Source organism: Saccopteryx bilineata, chromosome 6, assembly GCF_036850765.1.
Source record: "Saccopteryx bilineata isolate mSacBil1 chromosome 6, mSacBil1_pri_phased_curated, whole genome shotgun sequence".
NCBI lineage: Eukaryota > Metazoa > Chordata > Mammalia > Chiroptera > Emballonuridae > Saccopteryx > Saccopteryx bilineata.
This window is the reverse complement of record NC_089495.1, coordinates 162,501,687-162,524,840: the sequence shown is the minus strand read 5'-3', so window position 1 is coordinate 162,524,840 and position 23,154 is coordinate 162,501,687. Positions and strand designations below refer to the sequence as shown.

Here is a 23,154-nt window from a genome sequence, read left to right as displayed (position 1 = left end):
ACTGAGATAAGAAGACTTAGAGACAAAGATCAGGAAAGGGATAGATGAGGCTTCAGGGATGACATGTGGAGAAGAGAATCACTCACAATGTGGCAGTTTTGTTTTGTTTTATTTAGTGAGAGGCAGGGAGACAGGAACATCAAACTGTTCCTATATGTGCCCTGACCAGGGATTGAACTGGCAACCTCTGAGCCTGGAGATGACTCTCCAACCAACTGAGCTATTCGGCCAGGGTGTTCAATGTGGCAGTTTTGGTTTTTTTTAGAGATTTAATTTTTATTTTATTTATTCATTTTATTTATTTATTTATTTATTTATATTTTTCTGAAGCTGGAAACGGGGAGAGACAGTCAGACAGACTCCCGCATGCGCCTGACCGGGATCCACCCGGCACACCCACCAGGGGCAACGCTCTGCCCACCAGGGGGCGATGCTCTGCCCCTCCGGGGCGTCACTCTGCCGAGACCAGAGCCACTCTAGCGCCTGGGGCAGAGGCCAAGGAGCCATCCCCAGTGCCCTGGGCCATCTTTGCTCCAATGGAGCCTTGGCTGCGGGAGGGGAAGAGAGAGACAGAGAGGAAGGAGGGGAGGGGGTGGAGAAGCAAATGGGCACTTCTCCTGTGTGCCCTGGCCGGGAATCGAACCTGGGTCCCCTGCACGCCAGGCCGACGCTCTACCACTGAGCCAACCTATTTATTCATTTTAGAGAGGAGAGAGACAGAGAGAGAGAGAGAGAGGAGAGAGAGACAGGGGGGAGGAGCTGAAAGCATCAACTCCCATATGTGCCTTGACCAGGCAAGCCCAGGGTTTCAAACCGGCGACCTCAGCATTTCCAGGTTGATGCTTTATCGCCACCACAGGTCAGGCCCAATGTGGCAGTTTTAAACACAGTGCTAGGTGGGGTTTTGGTCCCCTCCCCTAAAATTTAATGGGCTTGTGATTGCTTTGTCCAGTAAGTGGCCATGAAGCTTCTATATCTCACTCAGACATCTTTTTTTTTTTTTTTTTTCATTCTTTGGTACACTCACTGTCAGAGCCCAAGGTCTTGCTGTGAGAGGCCCAGGCCACACAGACATCCCATGTTGATGATTCCAGATTTAGCAGTCAAGCCCAGCCTCTGAGTCCTCCCAAGGTGCCAGATGCCAGATATGTTAGTGAAGAAGCTCCCAGATGATTCCAGAATCCAGCTGTGCTGAGTTAATCCCACCCCTAGCCATTCTAGTCTTTCCAGCTGAGACCCTAGACATTGTGGAGCAGACACAAACCACTTCAGCTGGGTTATACCTAACTGAATTTCTGATAAATGTTTATTGTTCCCCAAGTTTGGTGGGAGGCAGCAATAGTATCTGGAAGATGCATTGCATTGACGATCAAGATTCTACATCGCCAATGTCACCTGCATCTTTAGTCTCCGTATCATCTATGATTGCCTAGGTTCAACCCTCATTGTCTCCCCCTTGCTAGCTGGATTCCTTGTGTTCAGGTCACTATCTTTCCTGCAGCAGCCAAAATGACATTGCTAAGACATAAATGACATCCCATAACACTATTTCCCTGCTTCAAAGGCTCCTCATTGCTCACAGAATAAGATAAAAGCTCTTTAACATGATGTATGCAGCCATTTATGCTCTGGTCCTGGTCTGCCTCTCAAGCTATATCTCTTGTCTCTCCCCGTATTTCACCTCAATGGGGTGTTTCCATCCTCTAGTTGTACCAGGCTCTCTACACTTCTGAGCATTCCTTCTGCTCTCTCCACCTGCCTGGATGAAGGACATGTTCCATCTGCCCTTTCCAATCTCTTTCCATTGTCTCCATCTGCTCCATGCCCAGGGGGCTTAGGTTTTTGCAGGCTGCATTCATGGGTCGTTTGCTCTCTTACTGTCTTTGGGTCCACTGATGGGAAGCACCATAAGAAAATAGAGGGGGGAGAAGAGTGAAGGTTGAGGATCTACCTGGCAGCACCCTCCCTTCCAGACCCTGGCAGGCCACTACTCCTGTCAGCCCTTTCCTACAGCTGGACTTTCTTTCTCTGGGTTCTGGTAACCATTCCTCCCCTTGCCCCTTCAAAGTTTTTAATGTTGCTCTAGGCTGGACTGGAGTTGGGTGGTTTGTAGAGTAAACTGGATACATATATATTTTTTTAATGTCAAATAAAGGTACCATTCATTCATTATATCAGAGAAATCAGAAAAGTCACAGAGCTTGCCCAGGATTTCATCCAGGGCAGGGAAAACACACCTCTGGAGCAAGGACTGAGCTATCCTGTCCAGTCTGCTCATTCAGTGACACCCTGTCCCCCTCCTTCCTACAGTCATACCTATCCTACTCTGCCTTTGCGTCACCTGTTTGCTGCCCAGGTGGTGTGTCTCTCATTTTTTACTGGTGGAATTCCTGTTTAAGCTAAACATCACCTCCTTTTGAAGCATCTAGGATTTCCAGAAGCTTCCGGATGTAGCATGCAAGATGATGTGGAAAAAGTGCAAACTCTTTTGGTAGTGAGTTGGATTTTCTTTTTTTGGCTTTGTTCCTCACTAGCTGTATGACCTCGGGCAAGTAACAAACATTTTGAGCCTCGGTTTCCTCAAGTGTAAAATGTGTATAATACATACTTCAGAGGTAGGTTTTGTTGTTAGCGATATTGTCGTCACATTATTATTATTATTATTATTAGCACTTTGCCTCTATCAAAAGCTCTGGTTGAACCATGGCTGATGTTCTTCTTTTTTTTTTTTTTTTTTTAATTTATTTATTTATTTTTAACAGAGACAGAGAGAGAGTCAGAGAGAGGGATAGACAGGGACAGACAGACAGGAATGGAGAGATGAGAAGCATCAATCATTAGTTTTTTGTTGCCATTGAGACACCTTAGTTGTTCATTGATTGCTTTCTCATATGTGCCTTGACCGTGGGCCTTCAGCAGACCGAGTAACCCCTTGCTCGAGCCAGCAACCTTGGGTTCAAGTTGGTGAGCTTTTGCTCAAACCAGATGAGCCCATGTTCAAGCTGGCAACCTCGGGGTCTCGAACCTGGGTCCTCGGCATCCCAGTCTGACGCTCTATCCACTGTGCCACAGCCTGGTCAGGCTGATGTTCTTCTTGATTCTCTCCCTAGATAATTGGTCATAAAGGATAGGCCCTCTGATTTTAAGCCCCTGTGCATGGTGATGCTGACATGGTATTGCTAAATTCCAGTCCCTCAACACATTTGTTGAAATGGATGAACTTAAAAGATTTTCAGAAAGGCAGGTGGTCAGAAAGGAGTTGTGGGACCCAGAGACCTCCGGACCTCATCAAGTCCCGGCGCTGCTTTCCCAGGAAGGGGGCCAAGTGGCCTTCCTTCCACAGAGTGGAAGGCTGAGCCTGGGGCTGTTTGGACGTGTGAGCTTGACAGATCAGAAAAAGGGGAAACCAGGAGAGCAGATGCTCAGGAAAAAAGAAAAAAGAATGGGGAGGGCAGGGATTTACGAGTAAGAAACTCAAGGGAGAGGGCCAAGTGATGGCGTGGGGATCACGTTGAGGATGGGAGGGTTGAGGGGCCTGGGGTTGAGTGGAAATAGGAGAGATGGAGCAGGGACAACGTTCGAACCCAGAAGGAGGGACGCAGAGGCATTGGTCCAGCTGAGAAGGAAGCGGGACGAGCGGCTGCTGCTGCTTTGGGTTGGAGGGGCAGTCTCGGGACACGGGAACGGACTGTGCGGCGTGTGGCAGGTTTTGGGGGCTGAGCCACGAGGGGGTGGGGCCTGAAGGGGGCGAGGCCAACAGGAGGCGGGGCCGACGCCTGGCCCGCGGGCTGGGTGCTGTGCCGCGCTCTGCTCTTGCGAGAGCCGCGGGGGCCGCGGAGCTGAAGCTGGATACAGAGCCGGGCCCGGGGCGGGAGTCGGGGCCGGGGCCAGGGCCAGGCCGGAGCGGGCTCCAACGATATGGGGTCGGCCGACTCCAAGCTGAATTTCCGAAAGGCTGTGATCCAGCTCACCACCAAGACGCAGGTGCGCCCGGGGGTCCCGGCCTCCCCACCCACCTGCCGGGCTGGGAGCTGGGCAGGGCCAGGGGGCTGCGCGTATTTGGCTGGCCCTGAGATGGGGGAACCATATGGGCCGGTGGGTGATACGGAAGCCAGGGCCGGGGCTGAACCCCTTGGCCTGTACCCATAGGCTCCATCCCCTAGCCCTAGTCCTCCACCCACAGCCTTCTCTCCCGGGAACATCGTTCTCCCGGCAGCTGCAGCTGCCACCTTAGGCTGACGTGTGCCTTCCCGAGCCGGCGTCGCCACTCCGCCCCCTGCCTGCCCCTCATCCCCTCTGCTCCTCAAGCCTTGCATCTTGAGCCTCTCCCTGCCTGCACCCATCCATCCACCTTCCGTCTCCCCTCCCTGCCCCTGGATGCTCGCTGGTCCCGGACGCACAGACCCGGCTGACTCAATGCAAACAAAGCCGGGCCGGCGCCCGCCCTGACTGGGGAACAGCTGGTGCGCGGTGGCCGCAGCCTCGCTGGGCCCAAGTCGATGCCCACGGCCGGCCGGAAAGGCCCAAGTCTGCCTGGGGACACGCTAAGAGTAGTGGCCAGCACTGCAGCCTGGCAAGGGAACTTGCTTCCAGGCTCGTGGATACCAGTTTCCCAGTGGGACCACTTCTGAAGGGGGCTTCTCCTCTGAGGCCCAGCAGTAAGGATGGCTGTGTTTGTGGTACCCTCTATTTCCTGGGTCAGGGCTGAGAAACTTCTAGATTGCCCTTGACCTGCTGGTGTGGGGTTTGGGGGTGTCTTGCAGCTTAGTCCATGCTTGCACACTCCCCTAAGTCCACAAGTGGCACAAAGGCCACCTCCTTGCCCCCAATAAACAGGACCTGGCCCCAGCAAGCCTGTTTCCTTGTCCACCCTTCTCTCCTCATCCCTCAAACAAGGCCACTCTGGCCACACAGATGCAAACCCTGTCTCCCCAGTTCCCCCACTTTCAAAGGAGTCGGACCTGCTGCCATCTGGGACTTGCATCCTACTCCCGCCCCCAACCCCATCCCACTGCTCTCCAGGGCTCTCTCTTACAGAGGGAGCCATTTCCCCACAGCCAGCTGGTCGCAGCTCCAGAGGCCAGACCACTGGTCCCACCCTCTCTCGTTCCCATGAGAGAAAGGTCAGGTGCTGGCTGGCAAATGCCCAGGACCTCTGGAGAGTCCAGCCCGACTGAGAGGTGTTTGATAGAAACCAGACCTTGCTCCTTGCTGCTTCCCCCATGGCTCCTGGCTAGTTCTGGCACTTGGCTCTCTAGGGCTGGGGCTTCTAGATCTGTGGGTTGGGTGGAAGGTGGGCCAGCCGCTCAATGTGAGGCCATGGAGAGAAGAGGGAGAGAGGCTCTTATGTTTACCTACCTGCTGAGGGAAACACCCTGTTGGAGAAATTAACTATGGGCTGTTGGCTCAGCTGCCAGGGTCCTTTGTTGGGTCAGCAGGACTAGCTCAGCCAGACCCCAACAGATCTGGGTGGACTACATTTCTACCTGTGGCGCCCCCCTCCTCAAAACTCCTGGTGGAGTTGACTGAGGCTATGCTGTTCCATTTCCCAGCTGGGGATATTGTGTTGGATTGAAATAGGACCAAAGCTAGAGGCCATCCTGGGTCTCCCGCTGAGAAGCACTGGGGTCCTCTAAGTGGGAGGTGGCCTGGGACGCCTGGAGGGAAAGATTCTCAGGGGCCCAAACCTCAGATCCTGTGTAGTGACCTGGCTTGGGCAGCTTGGGCGTGAGGATTAGATCCCAGATGTTCGTCTTGTCACTCCCTGCCTCCAAGGAGATTCAGGCCAGTTGTCCACATAGTATCGGCCAGTCCCAGCCGTCAGAGGCTGCGCTGTGAACAGTTTTGCAGACAAGCTGACCCAGCGCCTTTCCCCGTAGCCTGGGCCTGAGCGGCCGCTGCTCAGCCTTCCTGTGCTGCATCCTGTTTTCTTCCTGCCCTGAGCTAGGCCTGACCCTGGTCCTGAGGGCCAGGAGATTTGGCTGTTTCCTGAGCCTTTCCCAGGTGGGTGGGGCCCTGGAGGGGGGCATTCCTGGACTTGGACCCTCTCCTAGATCCCACCTGTTCGGAGGTTCTCTGCTGTTGGACAGATGAGACCTGGTGGGTCCATGTTTACATGTGTGCACATGTATATGCGTGTTAATAACGTGGTGACACAGTCCTCTAGAACAGATCACACTTAGCAGGCTGGCGCACTGCTGGTCCTTCCATCTTTCCCCCAGAGAGGTTTCAAGCAGGCTGGCGCACTGCTGGTCCTTCCATCTTTCCTCCAGAGAGGTTTCAAAAGATGCAATGGGTCACTCAGGCCAGTGGGAGCTCTGGCCTGAGCAGGTCCTGGCAGAGCTGGGGTAAGAATATCTGGTTTCCCCCCAGGGTAGCTTAGTCCCTGTGTACCTGGTGGCCTGGGCCTGCCTACCTTCAGCAAAAATTCTCTTTTTAAAGAAACTGGTTTGGATTTTAAAGCTTCCTTGGTTTGAGTGGAGCCCAGCTAGGGTAACTGAGTCAGAAATTAAGCCATGTTCCTCCTCTTAGAAGTTAAAGGGGCTCCAGTGACCCTGGTCAAGATATGTAGCATCAATCTAGCCTGGTATGGTCAGGTAATGGTCACCAAATTGAAGTGTACAAGCCACAATGGCACAAGTTGGGGATGGGGAAGGTGGAAGTCACCACTCTGGAAGTTTAAGGCCTGCTCCTATAGCTGGACTTCCCTCGGATTCAGGACTGGGCTACCCTGGGTACACTTGTCTGATGAACTAGGTCAGAGACCAAGTCCACTTGGTGCTCTGGTGAGTTTCTGTCCCTTTAAGTGGGTAGTGGTTACCTGGCAGGTGGGAAAGGTGTAGAAATGGGAGCTTCCCAGAGGTGCTCCCAGATTGGGTGGGGGAGGGCTCTACGTGTTTTCTGGGATGTCCTTTCTTTCCAACCCCCACCTTGGCCACCACACCAGGGTGTGGTACCCCTGGACTCCCGTGAGTGTCAGAGGGCTGTCCTAGCTGAGGGACTGAGGGCCAGCAAACCCCAGCCCCAGGGCCCCTCCTTTGGCCTCTGTTCCTCTCACCCCAGCTAACTCGCTCTACCAGTTCTGGGACTGAGCAGGTCCTGGTGCCAGGCCTGTCCGGAGGGCCAAAACCATATACTGCCCTGTAGCTCAGAGGAGGGCATCCCTTGGGGGCCAGGGTATACCTTGGAGAGGCTCGCAACCCCAGCCCTGACTTTGGAAAGCCCCGCGGGTCCTCAGCCCTGCCTAGTGACCAGGCTGAAGGGATCTCTAGGAATAACTATAGCCTTTAGCTGAACAAACATTGCCTCAGCATCTGCCCTATGCCTCAACCGCAAGGTCAAGGAGGAAGAGCTGGTAGACTAAAGGTGCCTTAAGACCCATGGAGTCAGGGATTATAGTGAGTGACTGAGCAGGCAGGAAGCAGGGTCCAAGGTGGGAGCAAGCCCGTCTGTCTGGAGCTCTGGGAGACTTCTTGCAAGAAGTAGCTTCAGAGGACAGAATTTTTTTTTTTTTTTTTATTTCTTTGACAGAGACAGAGAGAGGAACAGATAAGAACAGATAGACAGGAAGGGAGAGAGATGAGAAGCATCAATTCTTTGTTGTGGCTTCTTTTTTTTTTTTTTTTTTTACATAGGCAGAGATAGACAGGGACAGACAGACAGGAACGGAGAGAGATGAGAAGCATCAATCATCAGTTTCTCGTTGCGCATTGCGACTTCTTAGTTGTTCATTGATTGCTTTCTCACATGTGCCTTGACCGTGGGCCTTCAGCAGACCGAGTAACCCACTGCTGGAGCCAGTGACCTTGGGTCCAAGCTGGTGAGCTCTTTGCTCAAGCCAGATGAGGCCCGCCTCAAGCTGGCGACCTCGGGGTCTCGAACCTGGGTCCTTCCACATCCCAGTCTGACGCTCTATCCACTGCGCCATCACCTGGTCAGGCTTGTTGTGGCTTCTTAGTTGTTCATTGACTGCTTTCTCATATGTGCCTTGCTGGGGGGGGAGGGCTCCAGCAGAGCAAGTGATCCCTTGCTCAAGCCAGTGACCCCATGCTCAAGCCGGTGAGCCCATGTTCAAGCCGGATGAGTCCGTGCTCAAGCTGGCAACCTTGGGGTTTCGAACCTGGGTCTTCTGCGTCCTAGTCTGATGCTCTATCCACTGCGCCACCCCCTGGTCAGGTAGAATTATAAAAGACTAATGTATATTATATGTGGATTTGTGGGGATAGCAGGTGATAATTAATTAATTAATTTTCCAAAGTGAGATGGGAGGCAGACAGACAGACTCCCGCATGAGCCTAGCCCACCAGGGGGTGATGCTTGGCCCCTCTGGGGCATTGCTCCACTATAATCGGAGCCATTCTAGCACCTGAGGCAGAGGCCATAGAGCCATCCTCAGCGCCCGGGCCAACTTTGCTCCAATGGAGCCTTGGCTGTGGGAGGGGAAGAGAGAGATAGAGAGAAAGGAGAGGGGGAAGGGTGGAGAAGCAGATGAGCGCTTCTCCTGTGTGCTCTGGCTAGGAATTGAACCCGGGACTTCCACATGCTGGGCCGACATCTTCCGCTGAGCCAAGAGCAGCCCTTTGAGAGGAAGGAAAAAGCATAGGTTGACTGGAGCAATGGCAAAGGTCTCCTGCAGAAAGTGCTCTTCTGAAGGGTAGAAGTGCCTAGACACCCTGGCCCCTCGACAGGTGAACATTCAAAAGGAAGAAAATGGTAATACTGCATTTACAGAAAAACATAAAGAAAAAATAAAAACTGCCCAAAAGATCATTGCTGTTAAGATTGTCATTTTCTTCTAGGCTTTTATTACTTTATATATAGTTATATATATATATTTATTAAGTGAGAAGCAGGGAGGCAGAGAGACAGATTCCCACATGTGCTCTGACCAGGATCCACCTGGCAAGCCTCCTATAGGGCAATGCTCTGCCCATCTGGGACTGTTGCTCCGTTGCTCGGCAACCAAGCTATTTTAGTGCCTGAGGCAAAACCATGGTGCCATACTCAGTGCCCAGAGCCAACTTGCTCGATTGAGCCATTGCTGTGGGAGGGGGAGCAAGTGAGAGAGAGAGAGAGAAGGGGGAAGGATAGAGAAGCAGATGGTCACTTCTTTGTGCCCTGACCAGGAATCAAACCTGGGACTTCCACATGCTGGACTGATGCTCTACCACTGAGTCAAACAGCCAGAGCCATTACTATATAATTTAACATAAATTGTGCCCATCCTTTAATTTTAGAACTTGTTTTTTTTCCCCCACATAACATGACACTGTGAGCATTTTCCGTTCATTAATATTCTTTGAAAATGTGATTCTGATGGCTGCATAATATTCCATTGTATAAATTTGCCTTAACTTTTTAAAAAATTATTGATTTTAGAGAGAGAGAGGAAAGAAGAGGGAGGCAGGAACATCAATCTGTTCCTGTATGTGCCTTGACCAGGGATCAAACTATCAACCTCTGAACTCCGGGATGATGCTATAACCAACTGATTCAACCAGGGCGATGTGCCTTAACTTTTTAAGTATTCCCTGATTGTTGGTTATTTAGGTTCATCCCCACATTTTACTGTTGTTAACAATAACACTTCAGTTATCATCCTTATAGATGCATAAACATCTCCAATCATTTCCTTAGGAAATATTTCTAGAAGTGGAGTTTGTGATTCACATTCATTGCCTATATGATTCAAAAGAATAAATGTGTTTAAGGGACATTGCTTCACTAGGACTGGTGGGACTTCAGAATGTATTAGGAGGGATGGGTATGCTGGCAAGAGGGGACAGTCTGAGCAAAGGCAAGAAGAAGTTTTGTCGGTGGTTTTGTAGGGATGGTAAATACAGGGGTGTGTGCACACGTGTGTGTATGCAGGTGTGTAGGTGTGTTTTGGTAAGGTCTTGGCTGAGCATCTGGCTGAGGTCTAGACAATCCTGCAGGCAGTGGGAGCCCTAAAGGTCTTTGTTGAGGGATCTATGTCTTTGGAGCCGGGCTTTGAATGTGGGCTGGGGCAACTTGGAGGCTGGATTGAGGAGGTAAGTTTGAGGGTGGGGCCTGAATTGCAGTGCTGGAAGCACCTGTAGGAGCAGGTGCTGTCAGAGAGCCATGGCATTGACTCCTTTAGATTTGACATGTATTGGTTATGCTGGGAGAGGGTGGAGACGGGGGCTCAGGAATCGCTCGGGTGAATGGAAATGAGCACATGCCCCTTGTCTTCTTCCTAGGGGGAGAGGCACAGCCTGGGTCTGGTCCCTGGACACTTGACCTAGTTGTGTGGCCTGAGAATGTCTCCAAGTGGGGAAGCCCACCAGAGGAGGATGGTGACATTCTCAGAGCTGGACAGTCACACAATTCCTCAGGGACTGGGTTGAGCTTTGGCTGCTAAACTAAATGCCCAGCTGACCCCTGACCATGCCTGCCACGTGTCCCCAGCCTGCCTGTGCTGGCTGGGGCTCATGGTGTCTGAGGACGCCTTTCACATGGGAAGGTTCCTGGACACCAGCAGAGATGGAGTAGGGGGACTATGGTTTCCTTCTTGGGGGCTTCCTTGGCAAACTATGGGCCCTTGGGCAAGAGATTGTGCAACTTTGGACATTGGGTTCCCCTATAGCCTGTGGAAGCCACTGATGATGCCTTTTGGGACCAGTTCTGGGCGGACACGGCCACCTCAGTGCAGGACGTCTTTGCGCTGGTGCCGGCAGCAGAGATCCGGGCTGTGCGGGAGGAGTCGCCCTCCAACCTGGCCACTCTATGCTACAAGGTGAGGGGTACCTGGCCCCTCACTGCCACTCCCAGCTGAGCCGTTTACCACCCTCGTGAGGAAACTGAAGCTGGCTCAGCCTTGTGGTCTGAGAGGGCAGGCACCCAGGTGTGTCTGGACTCGGTTCTGGGGAAGTGATCATGGCACCCGCCATCTGTGAGGGCTTCCTCTGTGCCAGACCTTGCTGAGAACTTTCCAAGGTCAGCTCATGTAGCTCACTTGTGTGGTTGCTACTTTCAGTGTTACCATTTTATGGATAAGGAAACTGAGGCTCAGGTGGGTGGTTACTTAGCAAGGTCTTCGCCGTGAATGGTGGGCTGGCCCATATCCCATCCACCTGGGCTGGCTGACCCTGGCTAAAGGGGTGGCCCTATTGGGTGGGGCCTTCATCTGTGGTCCTGGTGCCTTTCCCCCTCTGAAGCCTGGGGTGCTCATCCTGAGCCAGGTGTCAGGGCCTTCCAATGTGCCCCTTCCACTGTGCCCCTCTGCCCATCTTCCAGGCTGTTGAGAAGCTGGTGCAGGGAGCTGAGAGTGGCTGCCACTCAGAGAAGGAGAAGCAGATTGTCCTGAACTGCAGCCGGCTTCTGACCCGCGTGCTTCCCTACATCTTTGAGGACCCAGACTGGAGGGGCTTCTTCTGGTCCACAGTGCCCGGGGCAGGGCGCAGCGGGGTCTGTGTGCTTGGTCGGACAGGGCTGGGTGGGAGGTGGAGTTGTGGGGACAGGTGGAGAAGGTTCGGGCCAGCCACGTTCTTTCAGACCTCTCCTGGGCTTTGAGGAGTACAGGGTAGGGGAAGTGGGGGTCAACTTTCCTTCCTTGAGCCCTTGGTTTCTCTCCCCCAGGGGCCTCTGCCCTACATGTGGGCAGAGATGGGGACAGGGCAGCTTGGTCCTCTCCCTCCCTTCCTTCCTCCCATCCTCCCCTCCCTGGGTTTACCTCTAAGCCCACTGGATCCCTGCAGGACTGAAGCTCCAGGGTTTAGGGGACACACATGGCCTGGCCCTCCCAGACAGTGAGAGGTTTCCTCACTCTACTCTTTGTCCCAGTGACTGCCTGGGCTCCACCCGATGCTCCTCCTTTCCCCCAAGTCCTGGAGCCCCTTCTCCTTGGCCAGCTAACAATGAGGTAGCCCCTGGGTGCTGTGTCCTGAACAGGGTGAAGACAATGACGAGAATGCCCGGCCCCTGGCAGAGTCCCTGCTCCTGGCCATTGCTGACTTGCTCTTCTGCCCAGATTTCACTGTCCAGAGCCACCGGAGGAGCACTGTGGTGAGAGCCCCTAACTCCACCCCTGGGCTGGGGATGGCTATGGTTCTAGGTTGAGGCAGGTTGAAGTTGCCTTGGGCAGGATGTTTTGGGGGCAGGGCTGCTCAGCAGAGATGGATTAAGATCAATCAGTTGAGGCCCCGGGCACAGAAGGAAATATTGGGCCACTTGTCAGAAAAAAGTATAAAGTTGGGGTTTTTTAGAGCCCTTCAGAAGCCTGGGCCCAGGGTGCATGCCCGGCGCGCCTGCCGTTAAATCTGCTGCCCAGGGAGAGCTGGGCCGCCTTTGCGTTCATGGTGCCAGGGAGGCGGGGTGGCTGGCAGAGCTGGAGTGGAGCCACCTGGTGCCTGGCCCTGCCCCTGCATCCGGGAGGCTGGGCACAGGCTCCCATTGTCTTGGCCTGGGTGGTGGGTGGGGTGTGGGGCTGAGGCACAGGAGGCTTGGCCCTTTCACTTCCCGTGGGCCCATGAACTTGACCTTGAGTGCTCTCTGACCCCACTCCCATGCACCACCAGACACACCCAATTCTATTCCCCTCCTTCAGTATCTCTCTCTGTCTCAAACTAGACTGAGCAAGTAAAAGAACTAGACTGAAGAAAAATGAGCTTTCAAGAGGTTGAGAACATTTATTTCCTCCCTTGTACATTAGCACATGGGGCATTTTAAGGGTCTGTCTTTGGGATAATATGAGGGTCTCTGCTCCAGGGACAGCGGGGGCTGAGGTTGATCTCTCCTGATCTCTCCCTATCCCTGTCCCCAGGACTTGATGGAGGACGTGCACTCCCTGGACAGCTGTGAATACATCTGGGAGGCCGGTGTGGGCTTTGCTCACTCCCCTCAGCCCAATTATATCCACGACATGAACCGGTGAGCTTTCTTGGGCCCAGAGCTTGTGTCATGCTGCACCCCAAGCCTGGTCCCTGCACGGCTCAGGGAGGGAACCATGCATGGGGCCTTACAGAGACCCTACCCATTCATGACCCAATTTCAGCCTCACAGGGATAAAATGGGGCCATTTCTTCTCCTGGACTTGACCTGGGGCTGGGCAAGGCGGGCATGCCCTCCTGGAGGAGAAGTGGGACCCTCAGGTACTGAACCCCCTCCCCAGGATGGAGCTACTGAAGCTGCTGCTGACGTGCTTCTCTGAGGCCATGTACCTGCCCCCAGCTCCGGACAGTGGCAGCACTAACCCGTGGGTGCAGTTCTTTTGTTCCACGGAGAACAGGTGAGGGGCCCCTGGCCTTTTTTTCCATTCCCTTCTTACTCCAGGCTGCAGAGCTGAGGAGCTGCGGCCACACTCCAGCTAAGTCTTATTTGAGGGGAGGTGCTTCCCCCTGGTGGTGATGACCTGTAACTTAACAGTCACACCTTATGCCGGTGCTGTCCAATGTCCCATTGCGGGGCCTTGGGTGACGTGTGTCTGGATCCTCCACCTAGTAGAAATATAACGTCATTAAGTTTAATTTTATAAATAAAATAAAAAATATATAATGCAAATTGCATAGGAAATTGACACATTTCTAGTAGCGACATTAAAAAGTAAAAACAAAACAGGCAAAATTAATTAAGTAATATGTTTGATTTAACCCAACAAATGCAAAATATTAGCATTTAACATGTAATCAATATACAAAACTATTGAAATGTTTTACATTCCCTTTTCATGCTAAGGTGTGTAGTTCACACAGCACATTTCAATTCAATCTGCCACGTGTTAAGCTCTCAGGACCTACATGTGGCCTGTATTGGGCAGTGCAATTTAGAGAGTGGGTGAGGATGGGGCATAATGAACACCCTGAAGGATAGGGGATCCCGGCCACATGGGGTGCTTATGGGCTACGGGGGCTCATATGAGTACAAGGACGTGTCACATGGCAGAACTGAGTATTAGGAACGGGTATTGGCACTGCAGCTGTGCAGCTCCAGCTGTGCCCAGGGCTCTGCTGACAGCACAGGAGTTAGTGTCATGTCCCCAAGGTTCCTGGTTCATCCTGTCATGTCCAGAGTCTGGTGCCCACATGGCACATCTCATCCATCAGATTTTCCTGGCCTCCTGCTCCAATTTTTCCCCCCAGAAAGGAACCCAGGTGACTCCCCCCACCAGCCACAGTCAAAAGCTGGCCAGTTTTCCTTCTCACCAGCCTTATCAGGCAAACAGCCATGCCCTGCCACGTGCATTTAGCCTCTCCGGTTCTCAGTTTCCTCATCCATAGGATGAGGCGCTTGAACCCTGACATCTTACGAATCTCTGAGTGGAGTCATTCTGTGGCCTGAGAACGGTGACTGAGTACCTGCTCTGCCTCCCAAAGGGCAGCCCACCTCCCTGTGGGCCACCAGCCCCTTCTCCTTATACCTTCGTCCAAGCCTGCAGACTGTACAGCACCAACAGTGAGCCCTGACGGAAGCTGTGGACTTTGGGTGGTTAAGATGTATGGACGTAGGTTCATAAATTGTACACTGGTGTGGGAGTCTTCTGTGGGGGCAGGGGTATATGGTACATCTCTGTACCTTCCTCAGTTGTCTCGTGACCTCTAAAAAGTAGTCTTTAAAAATAATAAAAGAAGAAAAGGCTTCAGGAGGAATCTAAGGGGTGTGGACATGATTTCCTATGAAGAGTCCCTCCTGCCTGGCCATCCCACTCTTGGTAATACATTATTCCTTCCCTTGGCCCAGCCTAGTTACAGGCAAGGAGGAGAAATGGTCCTTCCACTCAGGAAGGGACAAGCCACTGTTTCTGCTGCCGGCCCCCAGCCCAGGGCTGGCACTGAGACACGTGTTGAATGAGGAGGTGGCTGGGCTCACCCTCCCTGTGTGCCGGCCTGGGTGGGTGGAGGGCTGGGCCCAGTGGGGTCTCTGAAGCCCTGCCGCCCCTCTCCCTGCAGACACGCCCTACCCCTCTTCACCTCTCTGCTCAACACCGTGTGTGCCTATGACCCTGTGGGCTACGGGATTCCCTACAACCACTTGCTCTTCTCTGACTACCGGGAACCCCTGGTAGAGGAGGCTGCCCAGGTGCTCATTGTCACCTTGGACCATGATGGCGCCACCAGTGCCAGCCCAACTGTGGATGGCACCACCACAGGCACGGCCATGGATGACACTGATGTAAGGATGGAGAGGGAGGGAGGGCAGGGCCCCTGGGCAGGTGGCACTCTCTCTAGCAGAGTTGGGCTAGGGATACCCAGTCATCATCTTGTGGTAAGCTTGGGGAGGAGGGGGGGCGCAGCTACCAACAGCTAGGCCCGGGGTAGGGGCAGAGGGTGGGGGCACCTGCTCATCCCAGCTCCACCCTTGGCAGCCTCCAGGGCCTGAGAACCTGTTTGTGAACTACCTGTCCCGAATCCATCGTGAGGAGGTAGGCCTAGCACTGCTCTTGCTCAGGGGGATTATTGATGCTTACCCCATAGTGGTTATGACCTTGCAAGGGGTGAAAGGATGCAGGTGAGATGGGGTGGGGAGGTCTTGACCCCACTAAAGGAACCACAGTCCCCATGGACTCCAGCCACCCCAGGTAAAATAGTGACAGTAGGACTGTGAGGGTTTCAAGATGCAGAAAAGGGCCAATGGCCCCAACTGGGTTAGGGCAATTGGGAAGGCTTCCAGGAAGAGGTGGCTCTGATGTCAAGTTTCTCAAAGGTTGAGGCAAGGGAATAAAATGGACTTAAAGGCCAGGCAGACCCAAGGTCTTGTGTCTTGTGACCTTGGGGCCTGTTTATGTGATCTGCAGCTGTAACACGGGGAAGTAGCTGTTCCTTTGCTTTGTTGTGAGGATTGAGAGCACAGCTCAGCGTGTAGTAGGTGCTCAGTGAATGACCCTCTTGGTGGAAGGGAAGGCGCCCCCCAGTCTGGCCTTGGACTCAACTTCCTGAGGGGCTCTAATGTCAGCTGTTGATGACATTAGGATATAAGCCACCAAGGCTCTCTGGGCGGGGCCACACTCTGGGCTGGTGAGGATGCATTGGTAGGGAGCCGGACTGGACAGGCCCTGCTCTCCCTCCCAGGACTTCCAGTTTATCCTCAAGGGCATAGCCCGGCTGCTGTCCAACCCCCTGCTCCAGACCTACCTGCCCAACTCCACCAAGAAGATCCAGTTCCACCAGGAGCTGCTGGTCCTCTTCTGGAAGCTCTGTGACTTCAACAAGGTGGGCCGGCTTCAGGGGCCCAGCCTGGTGGTTAGTGGTCAGCCCTATGAGAAGGAGCTCCCTGACCCTGCTGCCTGTTCCCTCCTCCCTCCAGAAGTTCCTCTTCTTTGTGCTGAAGAGCAGCGATGTGCTGGACATCCTGGTCCCCATCCTCTACTTCCTCAACGACGCCCGAGCAGATCAGTGTAAGGCCGGGGCGGTGCGTAGGCTGGGGTGGGGGTGGGGGGGCTCCTTGCAGAGGCATGGTCCGGCCAGTCTGTCCATCTCCCGGAAGCTCAGGCCTGGTGCCCTAAAGAGGGCTTTTTCCAGTCCCCCCAGGATGGGTCCCTGCCCTTGGCTCCTTTCCTTCCCTCCATGTGGCATGGGGTGACCCCTCCCATGCCACCTGCTGCAGCTCGAGTAGGCCTGATGCACATTGGTGTCTTCATCTTGCTGCTTCTGAGTGGGGAGCGGAACTTCGGGGTGCGGCTGAACAAGCCCTATTCAGTGCGCGTGCCCATGGACATTCCAGTCTTCACGGGTACCCATGCTGACCTACTCATTGTGGTAAGAGGGCACCTGGATGCATGAGGGTGATGTCCTCTTGGCTGAGTCTGGGGGCGGAGGGGACTCTATGGCCGCCCCTCTACCGACCCCGCACAGGTATTCCACAAGATCATCACCAGCGGGCACCAGCGGCTGCAGCCTCTCTTTGACTGCCTGCTCACCATCGTGGTCAACGGTAGGGGCCCCAAAGCCCGCCTATCCCGTGCTCACCGCCAGGTGGCGCGCAAGGCCACAGTCTGACCTTTCAGCCCCACCCTGGGTCAAGGGTGGAGCCTAAACTCCCTGGGGTTTTGCAGAAGCTTTGGCTAGTGTGGCCTTGACCTCTGGGGATGTGCTCTTCCTGGCTTTTCTAAGATTTCACAGGCGGGGGCAGGGAGGGCTTGGGAGCAGGAACATCTTGTCCTGCTCAAGCCCAGGATGTGCACAGCTGGCTGGTGGGGCCCCAGGAGTAAGCCAAACCCTCCCCTTCAGTGTCACCCTACCTCAAGAGTCTGTCCATGGTGGCTGCTAACAAGTTGCTGCACCTGCTGGAGGCCTTCTCCACCACCTGGTTCCTCTTCTCTGCTGCCCAGAACCACCACCTGGTCTTCTTCCTCCTAGAGGTCTTCAACAACATCATCCAGTACCAGTTTGATGGTGAGGCACCTGCCGAAGACCCTGCCCCCAGTTTGTCCAGTGTGTATTTATTGAGCACCTGGCGTGTACCAAGCCCTGTGCTGGGCGCAGAGGACACAGTGGAGAACCAGGCGGAATGCTCCTGCCCTGTGGCACTCAACAGCGGGGGGTGGAGGCTCGGAGGGAGGCTTTAATCAGATGGTCACCCGGACAGGTCATCTTAATCTGATGAGAGGGAAGTTTTGGGGGCTTTTTCGGGGGGGGGGGGGAAGACACAGGAATGAAGAGAGATGAGAAGCATCAATTCCTCTTTGTGGCACCTTAGTTGCTCAGTAGTTACTTTCTCATATGTGCCTTGATGGGGGAGGAGGGGCTACAGTAGAGCAAGTGACCTTGGGCTCAAGCCAGTGACCATGGGGTCATGTTTATGAACCCACACTCAAGTCAGCGACCCCATGCTCAAGCTGGTGAGTCCCTGCTCAAGCCGGATGAGCCTGCGCTCAAGCTGGCTACCTCAGGGCTTTGAACCTGGGTCCTCCACATCTCAGTCAAATACTCTATCCACCGCACCACCACCTGGTCAGGCTTCTTTTATTTATTTATTTTTAAAATTTTATTTATTCATTTTTAGAGAAGAAGGGGGAAAAGAGAAAAAGCGAAAGAGAGAGAAGGAAGGGAGGAGCAGGAAGCATCAACTTCCATATTTGCCTTGACCAGGCAAGTCCAGGGTTTCAAACCAGCAACTTCAGTGTTACAAGTGGATGCTTTATCCACTGTGCTGCCACTGGTCAGGTGAGAGGGAAGTTCTGAATGGCATAACCCTGATGGGTGCCACAGATGCTGTGCTGCCTGGTGTAAGTGAGGGCCTTGTCACTTGTTAGCTCTGTCGTTGTGGACACAACCTCTCTGAGCCTCAGTTTCCTATCTGTGAGATAGTTGTAACAATAATATAATACAATGAGGCCCTATTTCAGAGGGTGTTGGGAGGATTAAGTAAAATAACCTACAAAAGCAAGTAACACAGTGCCTGACAATTTAAATATCAGCAGTTATTATTATTTCCAAAATAACTAAAATGCATGGAAAAGCATTTTGGGGAGGGGCAACATATACAGAGGCCCTCGGGTGAGATACTGAACAGTGTGGTAAGAAGCAAGCACCAGGGAGGGGCCCAGTGTGAAGGTCTGGAAAGCATGTGTGTCCTCCCCTGGAGCTGAGAGAATTCATCGCTGAGGAGCCCAGGTGCACATATGTTGTCCCCCCCCCCGTGACCTGGCTCGGGACAGGGTCAAAATACTTAACAGCTGGCATGGTGTGGACACTTAAATACTGAGCCAACCCCACTTTGCCAAGTGTTACCCCTTAGTGCTGGGTGGAAGGGGGGCTGAAAGGCACCAGGAGGCGCATAGGGGGAGCTCAGCCCAGAAGCTCATTTCCAGAAAGGTGTATCTTGGTGTAGCCAGAGTGGACACACACCACCGGGTGACAGCCCTGCTCTGCCTCCTTCTCTTGGGCATGTCTCCTTCCCCTGGGGTCAACACCCTCCTGTCCTGCAAATTCTCTGTCCCAAGAAGCCCACCAGGTGGAGGGGGAGGGAAGGGGCCTCCCTGAGGTGAGTTGCTCCCTCTCCACAGGTAACTCCAACCTGGTCTATGCCATTATCCGGAAGCGCAGTGTCTTCCACCAGCTGGCCAACCTGCCCACTGACCCACCATCCATCCACAAGGCCCTGCAGCGGCGCCGACGGGCACCTGAGCCCTTGTCCCGCACCAGCTCACAGGAGGGTGCCTCCATGGAGGGGTCCCGCCCTGCTGCCCCTGCTGAGCCGGGCACCCTCAAGACCAGCCTGGTGGCCACCCCAGGTCTGGTGCTGGCAGGTGGCAGAGGGTGTGGCTATTGGCATGGTTGGGAATGGGCAGGGTCTCTTGAATATGTCACCCCATCTCTGGCAAAGAGCATGGCTTGAGTCGGGAAACTGAGGAGCTGGGGATGGCAACTGGGGTGAGGGCAGAGGTATCGGTGTCTGGGAGTGGAAGCTTGGTCGAGGGCCTAGGGCCCAGGCCTGGGAGTGGGCTCTGGGAGGGGTGGGTGCAGGGGTGGGGAGTTGGGGGTCAGGCACAGCATCTCTCAAGTGGGCGGAGGGAAGAGGGAGACTTGAGGGGCCTGGCCCGGCTGAGGAACGGCAGTGGGCAGGTGTCCTCATGCCTACCTGGACCCCCCCCCAGGCATTGACAAGCTGACAGAGAAGTCTCAGGTGTCAGAGGATGGCACCTTGCAATCCCTGGAGCCTGCACCCCAGAAGAGCTCCACAGATGGCAGTCCCGCTGAGGAGGTAGGCGGCGGGTGTCCTGGAGCGGATTAGGCTGGGCATTCCCTTTCTTCTGGCCTCTGAGGCGTGGGCCCAGCCGGGCGCTCTGAGGCGTGGGCCCAGCCGGGCGCTCTGGAGTCACCTGCAGCAGTGTGGCAGGCGGCGGGTGGTTCTCTGGGGAGACGGCTTTCACAGACTCCTTCCTGTCTTACTGGTCACAGACTCAAGCCCTTGGCCTTCAGACTTCTCATCCATCATCCTTATCTGAGGCTAGGCTGGCCTTTACCCTAAACCTGTCCCTGAGCTGGGCTGGGTCGGGCAGGGCCTGGGGCCCAGGGCAAAGGGTGCCGGGCTGGGCTGTCTCCTTGGTCAGGAGTGAACCCCCAGGCACATGTGCCAGTGCAGGGTCCTCATTGCCCTCTCGGGTTTCAGACTGTGGGATGGCTGGAAAAAGGGCTACTTCTTTGCCCTCTGCCTCCACCTTGTACCCATTCTTTCCACCCCTCACTCCCGTTTCTTTCCTGGGACCAGGAGCCCAGCCAGGCCTGGCGGGAGCAGCGGCGACTGTCCAGTGCATCAGCCAGTGGGCAGTGGAGCCCGACATCGGAGTGGGTGAGGGTTTGGGCAGGTGGCACCTACGTGGGGACAAGGACAGGGGCTCCTGGGATTAGGAGCAGCTCAGTAAAGACTTGACAGAAACGTGTCCAAATCCAAAGATTGGCCTGAGAGCCAGACTCAGGATCCGCTCGCTGGGTGGTCTTGGCCTCCCTCTGACTCAGTCATTTCCTCTGTATGACAGGGTTGAGCTCCAGTTGCCCACAGCACTCCTTTTCTTCTTAATAAATTGCCCCTTTCAGCTTTCTTCCCTGAATCATTTGCCCATTCCCTTATGTGTTTCCTGAGATCACTACTAATGGCCCTTGCATGGCGAGAATAAACATCCCTACCTGATCGTGCCATGGTGAGGGGCCAGGAGACATTCTGGAGTATAGTATGTGCTCAATGAGAGGCCGTGGCCTTACTGTGAGAAACAGTCACTGTTCCTGGGCACTGTTCCATGCCAGGCCCTTGCTGTGGTGATTGGGGGTGCCTTTTGCCTTGAAGAGTCCGCAGCCCTGGGTCAGGGGTCAGGCCGGTCCCATAGCCTAGGGGCTGCTTTCCGAGCCCCAGGACCCCGGGTTCTCCCCAGGTCCTCTCCTGGAAGTCCAAGCTGCCACTGCAGACCATCATGCGGCTGCTCCAGGTGCTCGTTCCCCAGGTGGAGAAGATCTGCATTGACAAGTGAGGCTGTGGGGATGGGGGTGGGGTGGGGGTGGATCAGTGGCTCCAAGGAGGGGCGAGTCCAGGCTTAGGTGGGGGTGTGCCCGGAGGCACGGGCCTCGAGGGTCCAGGGTTAGCCCATGTTCCCTTTGACCTTCATGGTGGGCCTTCCACATGAGCGTGTTAGAACCCCCCCATCCCTGGCAGGGGCCTGACGGATGAGTCGGAGATCCTGAGGTTCCTGCAGCATGGCACGCTGGTGGGACTGTTGCCTGTGCCCCACCCCATCCTCATCCGAAAGTACCAGGCCAACTCGGGCACAGCCATGTGGTTCCGCACCTACATGTGGGGTGTCATCTATCTGAGGTGGGCCTTGTGGGGGTGGGGCAGTTAACAGCCTGGGGGGGTCTGGTGTCCCTCCACCTGAGGATCTGCTGAGTGGGGCTTACTGGGGGCCTCATCACTGGGTCCCACCATCATAGTGGGGTAATTAATGTCAACCAAGATGGCCCTGGCTGGTTGAGGTTGGGCACCCACTGTCGAGGGTGGGACACTGGAGTGGGACATCAGCGTGGGAGTGGTCTGGGCTTTACCATCGCCTAGTGTCTCCCTGGTCTGCAAGGACTCCTGGCACCTGATGACCCCCTCCCTTGGCAGGAATGTGGACCCGCCTGTCTGGTACGACACTGATGTGAAGCTGTTTGAGATCCAGCGAGTGTGAGGATGAAGGACGGAAGCGACAAGGGCCAGGGGCCAGGAGAGGGCGGAGCCATGGTCCTCCCCATCCCCCACCCTTCTGAGCTTTAACTTACTGGGGGCTGGCAGAGTCCTGGGTGGCAGGCCTCAGAGGCCCCTCATGGCTGGAATGCTGGGGACCAGCTCCGACCATCCCCGAACTCTCCCTGTACCCCCGGCACCTCTAGTCTCCAGGGCTGCAGGCCCCAGCCAATGCCTCCACCTCCTCTGCTCCCCGTCCAGCCCTGTTTCTATGCCAGCCCTCAGTGCCCACCCAGCTTCTGTGCTGCTCACCTCTAGACGCCGTCAGGTTACTGTGCCCTAATAGGCTGCCCAAAGGGAGCTGGGGGCCGTCCCTTGAGTAGCTTGGGCCGGTTGAGGGGAGCCTGATCAAGTCTCCTGACCTGAGACCACTCGGTCCAGTCCTGGTTACTGCCAGGGCCTGAGGGGGAAGGCGTGCAGCCAGGCTGCTTGAGGCAAAGGCTGGAGGCTGGCTGACTATGGAAACCAGACTGGGAGACCCCATGCATTTTAGGGATTTGGAGTGGGATGTTGAGGGTGTTTTGCTATATTCTTCCAGGTCAGTGGATATAGGTTGGCTCCTTATATTTAATAATGGGGGCAAAGGGAATGAGGAGGGGGCAGCTGAGTCCCCCCTACTCCCCACCCACTGTCTGGAAGACTGGTTGGGGGCAGGATGCCACCCCTTTGTCCTTCCCTCCATCCTCCTGGCTCTGGTCTCTCCCTCACCCCACCTGTTCAGTACAATCTTTGCTCTGTACAATCGGCCTCTTGACACAATAAAGCCCCCTCTCCATGTCCTGGCTCTTGGTGCTTAAAGAGGAGGGGCGGGTCAGGCCATGGATCTTGTCATCAGGAGAGAGAGGGATGCTGTCTCCCAGAGTCAGTCCCCAGGGGACCTTAGTACCTGACTGGGAACCTGTGTTGTAATTTTCTTACAGGTGAGGATAGGGTGGGGACTGGAGAATTGGACCCCAGGGCTGTGGCCACCCAGAGAAAGAGCCCACACAGGAGAGGCAAGGGGCCTACCTCCCAGCTTTCTGCACAACCCCCAGGGGCTCTGCTGGGCCCAGGCCGCCTCTGAAAGTGGCCTGGGGGTTCCTGGGACCTCGCCCTGTGCTTGCCATGGCCCAGCTTCATGGGGGGTGGGGTGGCCCAGAGGCACGAAAGCCAGTCCACAGGCCTAGGGCTGCTCACCCCGGGCCTCACCCTGGGCCTTACCCCGGGCTTCACCCCAGGCTCAGCCTGATGTTTGCATTGGGCTCAGGAAGATGAATGGGCTGTCATATCTACCCTTTCTGCCTGATGGCTCAGAGGGTCAAGCAGGCCTGGGGACCAGGAGCCAGAGGTGATAACCCCCATGGTGAGCTAGCTCCAGAAAGTCACCTGAGGCTCTGTATCAGAGAGGATGTGCTGATGAAGGTGTGGGAATTTGAGAGCCTTGGCCTTTCTCTTTCCACCTCCTCCCATGGATAGACAAGAAATGGTTTAGATGCCTCTTGGCTC

General features: G+C 54.8%; 1 protein-coding gene across 1 annotated transcript; it reads left to right on the top strand.

The window, feature by feature from the left end:
- Window positions 1–3,765: 3,765 nt before the first annotated feature.
- HID1 (HID1 domain containing) lies at window positions 3,766–22,453 on the top strand. Its single transcript, XM_066235402.1, has 19 exons — window positions 3,766–3,984; window positions 10,607–10,756; window positions 11,257–11,427; window positions 11,911–12,024; window positions 12,782–12,888; window positions 13,130–13,246; window positions 14,904–15,126; window positions 15,320–15,376; window positions 16,023–16,163; window positions 16,258–16,348; window positions 16,558–16,709; window positions 16,806–16,884; window positions 17,181–17,345; window positions 18,959–19,186; window positions 19,550–19,656; window positions 20,164–20,244; window positions 20,822–20,913; window positions 21,100–21,258; window positions 21,550–22,453. Exons 1-19 carry the CDS (start codon window positions 3,919–3,921, stop codon window positions 21,611–21,613), a joined length of 2,364 nt encoding a protein of 787 aa, XP_066091499.1. The 5' UTR covers window positions 3,766–3,918; the 3' UTR covers window positions 21,614–22,453.
- Window positions 22,454–23,154: the final 701 nt, after the last annotated feature.